Source organism: Drosophila yakuba, chromosome X (assembly GCF_016746365.2).
Source record: "Drosophila yakuba strain Tai18E2 chromosome X, Prin_Dyak_Tai18E2_2.1, whole genome shotgun sequence".
Classification (NCBI taxonomy): Eukaryota; Metazoa; Arthropoda; class Insecta; order Diptera; family Drosophilidae; genus Drosophila; species Drosophila yakuba.
In genome coordinates this window covers 702,953-716,536 of record NC_052526.2, presented here as the reverse complement: position 1 = coordinate 716,536, position 13,584 = coordinate 702,953, and the positions used below count along the sequence as shown (strand labels likewise).

Here is a 13,584-nt window from a genome sequence, read left to right as displayed (position 1 = left end):
ACGTTTTGCTCGTCCTTCGTCCTTCGTCCTTCGCGCACCTCTACCAGCAGCCAAAGGATGTGCTAGTGCTGGCCAAAGGATGGGAAGCTGAAGCTGAAGCTGAGGCTATCGATTCCAAATCTCAACCGAAGTCAAATACGACGGGCCTAAGCAAAAGCGAAAGTTTGCCACTTGCTCAACCCTTTGCCACTGGCTCATTGGTGGCAACCCCCACCTCCGCATGATTTATGCATGACCCCGAGGCGCTCGACTCGTATGGAATGCAGGGGGATGGAATGGCCAAGGGTGAGGGGAGGATCAGCCAAGCTGATTCAAGTTTGCATGCGAGTTGTCCATGCTGGATTCGGGCCTTTAATGTCAAGTATTTGGCAGCATTGCTTTGCAGGGATTTAACTGAAGAACTCCTTGTGATGTATCTGCGATTGATAGGATGCCAATTAGCGAACTTGCCACTTTTTACAGTTGCAGTTGCATGTCCGAATTGCCACGACTCCTTTGTCCGCGTCAAACCAATTAGTGAGTGCAACTAATGAAATAAGAACTAAGAGAGCTCAATCTGCTTTGGTCAGCTGTGGGAAAATTGGGAAAGTGGAGAACCAGCACACAGCGATTTGACTTTTCCATCAATTATTTAGACGCAGCAGCGAAAATAATGATGATGATGGGGGAGACGACGGGGGAGCGCAGATGCACGTTGGGGGAGCCAGTTTTGAAGGGGGGTGAAACAAGCGCCTCGACTTTGGCAGCTAATTAATTGAATTCTGTTCAATAACGAATAACGTGTTGCAACCGTCTGCAGTTGCAGCAGAAGTGCAAACTTTTGGCCGCCGAAAAGAAGGGCGAATTGTGGGGTCAAGTTGCGTAACAAGTTTGCCGCATAAAGTCATTAAAGTTTTCTGATTCGATTTGGCGTCTTATCCCTCTTTATTTTCCTCTTATCCCTGCCATCCGTTGCCCATTTTTTAATTCCTGCGCGGAAAAGTTTCTAAGCTCCCAAATTAATGACGCCCCAAATGATGCTATCGAAAAGGGGTTGCAAAACTTTGGCCATAATAATATTAATAACCTCGTTATATCTGGAATAGCACGAGCTCCGTGGGGCTTCACATTTTGATTCGATTGCTACGATTGGTGGCAGAAACACCCCGAATATCGAATACTCAGCGGAAAATTACGTTTAAAACACACGAATTTCCCAATTTCCCCGAAATGTATGCCAAGCCAGCGAAAATTCCGCGCACAAAGGGTTTCTGCCACTCTTATCAGTCAAAAAACACGCACAGTTACACCAATAAATCCTTTAAATCCTTGAGCTTTAAAAACGCACTGATAAAAACCGGAAATTTTCAACTGAGAGAAAAAGCCACAAGCGTATAAGAAATGCATTCTTTACCTCTGCTAATTGTGTTACTGGCAAAGGAACAATATATCTACGCAAACAATCTGTGCACTTACGTGCTGGTTACGTTTCTCAAATTGTTCATTTCACTGATGTGGCCCAAGTAAATTAGGTTTGAGTTATTTCTGATTGCATTAACGGGCAGGATGAAGATACGTGGCGCTGTCACTACAGCTTAAGTTCGCCCCCTCTTCTCTGTGCCCCATTAATTTAGCAACAGAAAACCGACGCACACAATTCCTCCACCCCCCTCGCAACGCTTCATCATCCCCTTTCGATCCCCTTTTCAGTCGGTCTCTGCCACGCCCACTTGATTGGTCACGTGCCTTGCACGCCCCCCCTCTCTTCATCCGGCGCTGGGCTTCAATTCGTTGTGATTGCTTTGTATCGATTACAAAATGCATTACAACATTTGCCACATGATAAATAACACTCTGCAAGCGGGTAGTTCTGTTTCGCAGGGCGGTGGGGTGGGCGTGGTCGCACCTGAAATTAATGCGCTCGATACAGCAGCAGCGTTGACGAAGGAGCGGTTCATCCTGGGCGGCGAGCTACACTTCAAACAATTAGCAGCTGGTTAAGCTTTATTTTAGTAGGAGGTGCTCAATACTCTAGATTACACTACGTTTAGCATGGCTTTCTAGCTCCGAGTATCGTATGATTCACAGATCTCAGCTGGGTGTCCTTTCCAGCCCATTTCGCAATTCTCCCCTCTGACTTTAAGCACTGCAGGTCCAATTACTTTTAATGGCTCCTCCTTGCCTCGATATGCGCAGATCTGGTTCACAGCGATGCGACATTTATAAAATGTAAAACGCAAAAACGCAAGAACGCAGAAACGCAACCAGCCCACCGAGGACCTCGCTTAACCCCAAGGGGACGTTGCAAGGACATTCCCTCGCATTTGCACACACGCTTGCCCCCCACCTCCCCCCTCCATCGCTATTCCTCGAAGGAAATAAAATGCAATTGCGTGATTATTGAACGATTTGTATCAATTCGCAGAGCCAGAGCCAGAGCCAGAGCCCCCCTCAAATGTTTATTTATGCATTTCACTTGCTTATGTCATTACAAGTCTGCCCAGCCGGCGTTTTGCGGACAAGGGGAATGATTGTTGATATCAGTATCCATCCCCACATATACTGATACTTATGTACATGTTCATCCCCCGCAACCCCGAATTCGAACTTGCGGCAAGTAGAAACCTCGTGGGACGATTGCAGCTCAAGACATTTGTCGCAACGTGCGAAAACTTTTGCCGTACAAGTGCGTCGCTTCCCCCTTTCATAAGCTTGTTAGCTTCTCAAGTTTATTAAAGTGACATAAAAGTGTCATTGGCGTCTAATGGCCAACGATTAGCTGGAAAGGAACCCGATCCCAATCCCAATCCCAATAGCAATCCCAAATCCCCCAGAATTACTCCAAAACTGAGCTCGGTCTCAGTGCCATTCGAGAATGTCTTAATTGAATGAAGGCAAACTTAAAGAGTCGGGTTCCACAATTCATGAGCATTTAAGCAGTTCCTGCTGCTCCAATTTCAGAAACCCATAATGGAGTTCTTGTCTTACCGCCAATGGAACAGGAGTTTATTTGCTTTTGTAGAACTGTAGAACCGCGTTGGGGTTACAACATCGTATTATGGAAATTGTTTTGCATTAACTTGAACTCCTACAAGCCCTAGCACATGCTCCGCACTGCAACTTATCGATACTAAACATGCCCTCTTTAATGGCTCGAGAAGAAAAGTTTTCCCTCTCGTCGCGTCTCGCGTCTCTTCTGGGGGGAAAACTTATTGAAAAGTCATAAAAAGCATAAAATACAAAAATGGCTTGTGGAACGAACAGGCAAGAGTCTAAACCACCGAAAGCTGAGCTGAAGGAGCCACGAAATTGTTTTCCCCACTCGCCCCACCGCCGCATTTTGTAAATCATTTAACACGCTCTCGATTTTTATTTTAATGACATCTCGGCAAAGTTACCCCTAATGGCTTAGGTTGAAGCACTTTGCCAAGGACATAATGGAGCCTGCAGACATGTTCGGGTCCTTAAACTCCCGCCCGAATCCCTTGAAGGCTGTGCAAATTTGTTCGCAGGCGTCGCCGACTTCTCCTGGACTGCATATCCTGAAAGCTCAGCTCTTCTGCTGTGTGTCCTGTGCGTCCTGTGTGTTAATGATCATCATGAATATTCCGGCATTTGTTTGTTTGTTTGCTACCGCCAGTAGTTTGCTTAGCCAAAATGTTAATATACGCCCAGGCCAAACTGAATTTAACCCTGCGGCACTCCACTCCACTCCACTCCACTCCACGCGCACGGGAAAACGGCAAAGAGGTCCTGCTAAATATTTGATTAACTTTCCTATGTTCGGTGTGTGTGCGGAATCAACTTAATTAAAGTTAAACAAGCAGCTAATCAAATTTTTATTACACAGTCTTAGCCACAAGAATCCTTTACCTCTGGCTCCCGCAAAACGTGGAGTAATTTCATTTTAAAAATGCATACTCCAAAGGGGGCCACGTGCAACTCGCAGAGGCGAAAAAGGATTGTCTTCTTGTGCTTTCAGTTTGTGTGGCCAACGAAGAGAAAAAATAGTTTTACTTTTCGCGAGTAGTACAAACACAGCCCGTAGTTTTGTCAAATGAAAGAGGTTTCTTTGCAAGTGTATGTGGTAGTTTAGTTGTACATTCACGTCGTGGATCGATTAAGCCAATGTATTACTGCTGCGATACGATGGATAAGTGATCCTCGTTGGAGGCCCTTTTGAGCCACCAGGCGGTCCAGCGAGAAGGCGTGCGGTCCCCGTAGTCCTCCATGTCGTACAGCTCCTCCTCGCCGGCCCAGGAGCTCAAGGTGCTCGCCGTGACTATCCGGTGGGGCAGCGCCACCAAGCTGGGACTCATGCTGGGTAGAGATGTCTGGCTGGTGGCCACCTCGTAGGAGGCGCCTAGCCGCGGGGATAGCACGTTCATCTGGATGTCCGGCTGGTTGTTCTTCAACTGCTGCTGTGAGTGCTGCTCCAGCGGCTTCTGCTGCTGGTTTCTTTGCTTCTGGCAAGCCTTCGTGGCGGAGCAGCCCCAGCAGCCAAGTGGGAGGATAGGGCACATAGGGCACATACTCGTAGTTCTGCGGCCAGAAACAATAAGTTGCAGTGCCAAAGATTGGAAATGTTAGAACTGTTAGTTCGAAGTCAACCAGTGAAGTCAACCATCAAAGCTCTACTCACTGCCCACCTGGAAGAGGCGCCTCCAACTGAGGCAGTGCAACCCAGAGCCGTCTGCTTTTATAGCCGGCGGGTTTGTGGGTACAGTTGTGTTTCCCGGAATCGGGCTAGACTCTGGCGCCCAGCAACTGTTTTCGGAAACCCCCATTATGCAAAATGGTGTCACTTATGTTAATTTCACAAATGCCCTGCACTCCGTCCCATATACAGTGCACGCTATCAGAAGCCTATTGTATTACCAATTTGCGAATGCAAATCAGAAGCAGGGCGCGAATTTCACACCAGTTTCGTATTGAATTCAGAGTGCGAGCCATGCGACACTCACATGGTGGCTGTGGAACAGGAGTTGGTTGTGTGGCGAGAACTTTGATGGCAATGCTGGAGCTTTTCTTATGCTAAACTTGGGACACTCCTCGGTCTCCACTTCGTCTGGCGATGGCTGTGGATCCACTCGATCGGAGGCACTGCTTGAAAGGCTTGCTTTGCGGTCTCCAGAACTCCAGGTAACCTTTTATAAGGCCAACTTCACAGGGTCCAGGAATGGGTGAGTTTTCGGGGGTTCGAGGTCCTGCTGACGGCTGTTTGCTTATCCGACTTTGCGACTTTGCAAGAATGCTGCCTGCGCCTCAAACAACTTGAATTTCAATTAGCATTGCATACTTGCCAAGGGTCGACGACCAAAAAGTTTCTGCACTAATGAGTTTTGTAATTACACGAAAGTTGAAACTGAATACAAAAGCCAAAAAGAAAAAAAACCCATCCCTGTTCGCTTTGCATTCAAACTTTCATGAATGATTTACGCGGGCAAACAACCAACGGGATGCGGGTTGAAATTGGTGAAAGTGCCGAAAGTGAAAGCAGTTGGCTTTGATGTCTCAAAATCACACCATTCTAATAGCATAAGCAATACGCAAGTTATGGGACTTCAGCCACATGAATTTGGTTTATAGGAAATCCCGTGAAAAACGTAGCAAATCTCGTACAGCTTTTCCAATCGCAAGGTTACTCTGCTGACTTTTCGGCATTTTCCCGCATTGGCGCATACGGCAAAGTGGAAAAATATCAATGTCATTTGCAGGCCCATAACCGAAAAAAGAGGGCGGATGCGGAAAAAAGGGGAAAATCAGCCAGGAAAAGGGGAAAACGGGAAACTGGCATTGTTGCTCGTGTAATGTTAAAAGTGATGTGTCTGTTTTGGTGGGAGTTCGGTTTCCACGGCCCTGCGTTTCTAGCAAAGTCCTTTTCGCATGGTCAGCCCCATCATTGCGGTTTCAGAACTGCATATTTCGCAATTCGCAATTCCCATGTGGAGTGTTTGTTTATCTGTGCGTGTATGTGTGCGTGTGTTTTTGGGGGTGTTTCCAGGACTTGTGCCCACTTGAGATGAGCGAGAAAAAAGGATCTCTTTCCGAATCTCTTAATAGCGTTTGCCCAGTTGAAAACTCTCCACAGATACAAGTAGTAGTAGTAGTAGCGAATACAGCATGACCCGGCTAAGTCTTAGTTGCACAAGCAATTGGCTCATAAACAGGGTATCTGCTCGTGCCATCATTTTTGGTTTGGCCAACTTTTTGCATGTTTCGTGTGTAGTTGCCTCTGGTTTCAGGGCTCGTGACAAGCCGAGCGCATAACCACAAAATAGACGCGTGCAATAGTGGGTGGTGGTGGGTGGTGGTGGGTGGATGGTGTGTTTTGGGGGGCTGGATGGTCAGATAGACACTTCCCCCACTTCCGCCCACTCGCACAGTTCCATTTTCATTTTCAATTTGCAGAGCATACTTTCCGGGGCTTTTCGGTTTCTATGCCAATCTGCGATTCTCACTCGCCGCTTCAATATCCTTTTTTTGTGTGCGGCCTGCCATCCACTTACCACCCACCGCCCATCACCACCCAGCCCCCTTTTTTTCTGGTGAGCACCCTGACAACAAGAATCCACCCCCTTTTCGGCCGCTGCCCCTGTATTTTGCTTTGTGGTCATGCCCACTTGATGCGTATTTAATTAACGTTAATTGAAATTGATTTATGTATGCAGCATGCGCACAGCCCCACCGCCCCCTCGCTCCCCTCCCCCTCCTTCGCCGTTCACGGGCTCCCTTAAAAATATGCTGCTTGAAATTTAGATGGAATTGGGGGCTGGGAATGGGGGAATGGGGGAATGGGGCTCAGTTGACAAATTTTCGGCATATTGAAGCGTGAAAAATGCTGTGTTTTGGGTTCATTAAATTGATTTAACGAAATGCAAACAGACATTTTTCGGTTTTCTGACTGTTTCGGAAGGTGGCCGAAAAATGAAATAATGATTTGCGCAAATTGATCAAATTGAAATGGGGAATTAATGTTTTCATTCAATTACTTTAAATTATATTGAATTACAGGGTCTGTGTGAAGTTACACCAGTTTCGAACCGTTTCCGTTGGCATCGAAACATCTGCACAGACATCAAAAGCTTTCCAATTAAACCTAGAAAAAGGAATTAAGAATCCTGTGAATACACGCAAAAAACAATAAGAGTGTGGGAACACACAGACATTCGATGCGTGTTTGCCCAATTTCCACGTCATTAATTTTCTTCCTGCTTCCCAAACAGCGAATCTACATCTGCTGCTTTTATGTTCATCTAATTAGAGGGGAAATCTGGCGTGGCTTTCTTTTCCCTGGCTTTTCCGGCTCCTTCGACTTGGCTTTTATTGCATAATTTTTGGTGTGCAGTGGAAATCGAAAGTGGATGGAGTGGAGTGAGTTGCGGGGCTGCAATCAGCAAAGCAGCAAACAGCAAAGCAGCAAACAAAGAACCATAACAATAAAGCAAAAGAAAATAACGAAAATTCATCATAAACAGCCCGGGAAAGTCCCTTCCCCTCCCCCTTCCCCGTGCCGACGAAGATCGTAAATTAGAAATGGCATTTTATGCGTGCGCAAATAAAAATGCTGTGTGTGCGGCGCACATTCGGCATTTGGAGGATATCTTTGGGCTCGTCGGCATAAAAAGTTTCTGTTCGGCCCTCGTAAAATTACTCATACGACTTGTTAACCGTTTCAGCAGCCCACAAAGATACACATTGATTTTCCTGCCCCTTTGCTCATGCTCATCTGCCACCCGTTCCCTCGCATTTTTCTCTGTTTCAGGTGGCTCTTTAGGTTATTTTTTTCTTATTTTGGTATGTATGTTGGTATGTAACTCCTTGGAAATGCGAGACGAATGGTATTGGTTTCTGTTGCTGTTTCTGTTTCTGCTGATTGGAAACAAGGCTTGCCGGCATTAAATGTTCGCTTTGATTCAATGGGAGTGCAAACAAAAGGGGTTTTTCGCTGCTAGACCTAGACTCGCTCAACGCTAACTTGTTTGTCCATGCACTGCGAAAAAAAGAGCAATCAAACATTTGGGTTGGGCTATGCCAATGCGATTTGTAGTGCACATACTGGGATTTATCTCCACTCCACTGAGCTCGTTGCCTCCCTTTCCCCTCGGATTTCGTAGCCCCCATACGAACAACAAAGGAATTTTCCTAATTATGCGTTCACCTGCACGTACGCAAAAAGCAGAATGACAAGGGGAAGGAGGGGGGCGGTGTGGCAAAAGCAGTGCAAGTTATTTGCTACCCAACCCATCGCCGTGAGAAGCCGAAACCAAATCGACCGTGAAAGCAAAAATCGCACAGCGCCATTTGGAGCACCGCGGGTGCAAAAACAAAACAGAAGCGGGTGAGAGAAGAGGGGGGGAGGTGGGGGATGTTAAACTTTCTGTGATTAACAATTACAAAAGCCAGCTAAAAATCCAATATCCCCATGAAAGACGCAGCCTCGACCGAAGCAGCAGCAGAACCAGAAGCTAAAATGGAGTTCCCCCCCAACCCTCCACATTTTTGGGCGTTTGTGGGTGGTGGGTGGTGGGCGGTGGGGTCATGACAGCATTCGCTACGTGAGTTTGCCATAAGCAATTTAGCTAATTTAGCTACACAACAGCAAGGACTCCCAGGTCTACAGCAAAATATTCGAGGCGGAAGAATGACAACGGCGAAGGGATGGAGACCTAGGGATCAGGAGGAAGTGGGTCTGAAGCTGGAGGTCAAATGGAAGAATGCTGCATTGTTCCAATAAAAGATTGATGCGCTGGAAAGGAATACAAATACTTTTTCAAGGGTATCTGCTGGCAATGGAACTCTTACTGTCAGGGAATCTGCGCATTCGACCAAGTCAACTTTTCCACACAGCTGCAGTTGCCAAAAAAGGAAAGGGAAAAGAAACAAGGGAAGTGCATGAAAATAACAATAAATGTTATACAGTGCCAGCAAGAAGAGCTGCACACTGGCTGTAAAAGTAGTAATAGCAATAATAATAATAATCTTCCTAAGGAGGCTGCTTCCCTCTACCCGCTACCCTGTAGCCAGGACTCTGGCAGGACAGCTCGTCGTTGCCGGACAGGTCGTCCTAATAACTATTTCGTTTTATGGCCACAACAATGGCTTGAAGGGCAAATCAAATTTGCCTGATCTGCTATTGTGCTCGCCACCGCTCCGCTCCTTTCAAGAAGAAAAATGCATTTCATTGAATTTTGAATAGTCAACGAAGAAGAAGCAACTCCGTGGGTCTTCGTAAGTTCGCAGGAAGGTTCGCACATGGAAGCAGCACTCGGATTCGGATTCTGTGCCCTGATTTCCTGCAGCTTTTCGCCTCTGAAGTTGGCACGCAGCCTGGAAAATCCAAGTGGAAATGAAATGCAACCAGATTCAGCAGGCAGTGACTTGAGGCAAAGAGTTTCGGTCTTTAAAATACATTTTTGTACAGCCAAAATGAGAAACAAAGGCAGGAAAACAAGTTTCCCTTGTCGTTTTGTGTGTGTGTGTGCCTTTGCTGGATTTATCTGTTGCCAGTTTATGGAAATCGTCGCTTTATTCACCGCCGGCAACCACGCGCTCTGCCAGCCACGCCCCCCGGTCCGATAGGGGCGTCTTGGCACGCCCCTTGCCGCCTCCGGGGGTTGGTATCTCATAATTGCGTAGGCGAGTTTAGTACTCATTAGGAGCGTTAATCGTTTGGCTGCCTTTGTCGATTTCGTCCATTTCGCTTTGTCTCTGCGTCGGGCATATTCCCCATCACTCCTGCTCGACACTGAAAAAACAGAAGGTGTAGATGTGAATGAAGCGTTTCTTAAGGTGAAACTTCTTTACTGCTCATGCCATTAGGTGCATTTTATAGTTTAATAGATAGTGGTAAATGTCGCAGAGTGTAATACCATCAGAGTGAATACCATGCTATCACTTGGACATTTCTCTCTGTGCATCTGCCATGGCGACTGAGTGAGTGAGTGAGTGAGTGAGTGAGTGGTGCGTGCTCGCCAGTGTTTCTGCTGTGGGAAACGCTTCAATTTAAATTCAGTGGGCGGCAGTGGCGGGAGGTGATGGCGGGCAAAAAGCGATTTGCATAAATTTCAAACAATGATAGCCGCTATCCGTATCCGCATCCGAATCCGTACCCGTGTCCATGTCCAGAGCTGGCGATGGAGTGCCAGATCCTTGCCTGTCATCACAGCGGCCGAAGGAAGCGCGGAATACACTTAATTAAAATTTTTATTACACAAATTTCGCTTTTGTGTCGATTATTTTATGCTGATCATCAGCAGCAGCCGCAGCCGCAGTCGCAGAAGTGGGCGGAAGTGGAGCGGCCACTAATTTGCAGCATCAGCTCTCTGGGCTCGCTGCCGCCAGACAGGTGTGTATAGCATAGGTGTGGGCACTCCACCTCCAGCTCCTGCTCCATGTCCACCTCCAACTCCTTCGCCTTGGGGCAAACGCATGCAGACGGAAATTAAAAAGGAAGCCAACGCAGCAGAGTCCCTTCATTCCGCCCACTCCTGGGGACCATGGAGTCCTGGAAGGGTCGTCCTTTGCTTCCGCTTTTGTTTTGTTTGCTGTCCTTCGCTTTGGTGTCCTTTTGCCGGCTCCTTGCGCTGCGCATCGCGGTTCGCTCGGAAGTTTCAGCTTAATGTGCAGGAAATTGCATTAAAGTCGCCGCTGAAGGTGTCGCTTGATTGTTGCCTTTCATCAATCTCGTCGATTTTTTGGCCTCATTTTCATGGAGAACTGCTGGGAGGCAGGCAAAGTGGCCTTTGGATTGGCCAAACTTAAAACTAATTGTTTAAACTTAACACTACATGCGTAGTGCGCAAGAGGGTTGCTAATCTCCCAGAGCAAGACGCGAACCGCAACCAAAACTAATGAGCCCATCACAGTTTGAATCCGAAATCGGGCGTACTCTGCGCCTCCGAGCACCTGTCCTCCAAACAATTCAACTGGCAGGTGGCGCAGGCCAGAGATCCGCAGGGTGAGGCGGGAAGACCAAATAAGTTTCAATCCTGAGAACGACACCATAACAGAGGCCCAGTACCGACTACTCGCTCGTCCACATCCGCCAAGGATGCCAAGGATGCGGAGGATGCGAAGGATGCCGAGGCGGCGGGCGTGAGCTATAAAAAATTTAAGCAATGCGGCATTTTACACCTTTGCTATCCCGGCAAAAAGGAAGGAGAAGGAGAGGCAGGAGCAGCACCTTTCGGCCGTCCGGGTTCCAGGGAGCTGGAGCTGAAGCCATCAGAATGGCAATCAAAAGCAATGATTGTTGCTCATAAAACGGAACGGTTATGTTTATCTGGCTGGTGCCCAGAAGCGCTTATATATATGTATATGTACAATATACCCACGGATTCTTACGGCGAAGTCGGCTAATGGAATGCGATGGAAGCGCAGCTCTCTAGGCCTTTGCCTAAGTAAAAGGGAGCGGCGGGGGAGTAAATATTTAATGACACAGCCCGCTTGCCATCTCGCTCACTCCAGCGCAGCTAATGGACAGCACCATGCCCACTCCGCCCCAGGCCACTCAACGAGCGATTCTGTAGTGCTTACTTTTTGAACAAGTGCAAATGCTTTCCATGACTTTTCATTTTATTTAATTTCACTTTTATTATGATTATATTTTCAGCCGCTTTCGCGCTGCCTCCGTTCTGTTTCTCTTTCTCCTTCGCTTGATTTTCCATTTCCTTTTGGCTAACGATGAAATGACTTAATAAAGAAGTTGTTTCCGATTTTTGGGTAATTGGTGGGAGTAAGTTAAGCGGCCAAATGGAAATCAGTGCAGTTGAAATCGCCATCGTTGGGCTTTTTAACAATGTTCGATTCGATCATGGCATGGTCACACTGCCCAATTTGCAAATAGAACGTTTGTCACACTGGCAGGGATTTCGTCCCTTCTAGGACCCCGTTTTAAAAGAAACTCCGTTTCCTGATTAAAGGATGCCGCAACCGCACCTGAAATCCGCCGACCGCCACTGGCTCCTCCTCCGTTCCGAAAAGAACCCAAAACAAACAAAGCCAAATGCCACGAAAATTGAAAATGAAACGTAACACGCCGGAATCCAAGAAACAAATGGATGCTGATGGCAAGGTTTGGAGTTTACGGAATGGGTCTTTTAGTTCGGTGTGGGTGTTGGTCCTGGTTGCCTTGCTGATGAGGCTGGGGAACTGACGTTGTCGGAAAAATGCTTCAGCTCAATGCAATTTGCAGCGATGGAAAAAGCAGCGAAAACCCGAGAAAACCCGAGAAAAAACGGTTGAAACAGTTCAAAACGGCAACGGGACACAAAAAGCGTAGAAGAAATGAACGTGCAGACATGTGCGGCGCCAGTAAGCGATAGTCAGTTAGTGCTCTCCCACGGGCTGCCCTGTTGTGCTGCACTGTTGTACAGTTGGATAGTTGGATAGCTGGATAGTTCTATAGTTGTATAGTTGGATGGGGCTAGATGCTGCTCGGGTTTAACTTTGGCAAGCGCTTACGCAACGTTTTGTTTAAGCCAACAGTGGACCACCGGTGAGCGGGCAGCGGCAGCAGAGGTGGTGAGACAAATGGCTGCGCCCGGGTGGCAACTGGCTGACAGGTGAGGAACGTGGCTCCAGCTCCAGCTCCTACTCAAGCTCCAGCCCCAGCTCCTGTTTCTACTGCTGCTCCAAAGGGGGGAGGTCTGTAAAAGCACTGGGAAATAACACTGAAAGCTTGCCGCGGCCCAGAGTGGGGGCACAAATTTACATAAAGCAAATGAAGCCGAAATGGAGCAGTGGGGATGGGATGGGCAGTCTGCGTCCTGGCTGCATTGCCTTGACCAAGACCAAGACCAAAAGGTAAATACTTCAATTTGCGCAAAATGTTCCCCCACTGAAGCGAAGTATACAAATGGATGTGTGTGCTGAAAAATGCAAGATAAATACACTGGGCCGTTGCCTCGAATATACACCCACCACAAATTACAATGTAGGATGGATTCACTTGCACTCCCTGGCTGAAGACAACTCGCCTCCATTTTCACGGCATGATTTAGACCCGCTTGGCCCGAGTCCCGGTCCCGAGTCCCGAGTCCCGAGTCTGTGGTCCAATGGTGTCTTGTTTGCTTTGTGTCCTGCCACACTGTTGCACATCCTTTTCTCTTTGCCTGCCACACGTCAGAGCTCATTGACAGGCCATATGTCAGAAATTGATTCGTTGCAGCCACCTTAGCCTCCCAGCACCAACCGAACGCCCGAGTGCCTTGAGTGTAGAAATTGAGATACCAAAACCAAATTACGTGCGACAATTGTGCGGCAGGACGAAGGATCTGCCAGGATGGGAGCGGAACGAAACGGAACAGAGGCGACGGCAACCTGTGATGAAGCACTTCCTCTTCCGCCTGTCCAGCTTTCAAAAGCGATTTGTTTTGGGGTCTCGACTGCATCCGCAACTTGTTTGTGCTCTCGTGTTTTGGCAAATGCATCTCAGCTCACACATGAAAGGGCTCACTGTCGCATTGCCGGGATGTTTGGGAAGTGCTACACGAAGGTGGGTTCTATCTAATGACCGTGCAATATTTCAAATTAATAAGAACCTGAACGTTACGTTTATATGTAAAAAAGTGGGTATTTAATGAATCTGTGACGGTTTTCTCG

The 13,584-nt window shown here is 47.5% G+C and overlaps 2 protein-coding genes across 13 annotated transcripts in view; one reads left to right on the top strand and one right to left on the bottom strand.

The window, feature by feature from the left end:
• The window catches only part of LOC6523848 (uncharacterized protein CG43867), an 89,356-nt gene that overhangs the window by 41,966 nt on the left and 33,806 nt on the right, over positions 1–13,584 (top strand). The gene's annotated exons all lie outside the window — the stretch shown is intronic.
• On the bottom strand, positions 4,051–4,676 carry LOC6523851. 2 transcript variants are annotated; one of them, XM_015189868.3, is made up of 2 exons: positions 4,622–4,676; positions 4,051–4,521 (listed from the first exon to the last, which is right to left on the bottom strand). In XM_015189868.3, exon 2 carries the CDS (start codon positions 4,509–4,511, stop codon positions 4,113–4,115), a length of 399 nt encoding a protein of 132 aa, XP_015045354.1. In that variant the 5' UTR covers positions 4,512–4,521; positions 4,622–4,676; the 3' UTR covers positions 4,051–4,112. The 2 variants fall into 2 exon arrangements, with proteins under 2 accessions (XP_015045354.1, XP_002099724.2); XM_002099688.4 differs by having other exon boundaries at positions 4,629–4,648.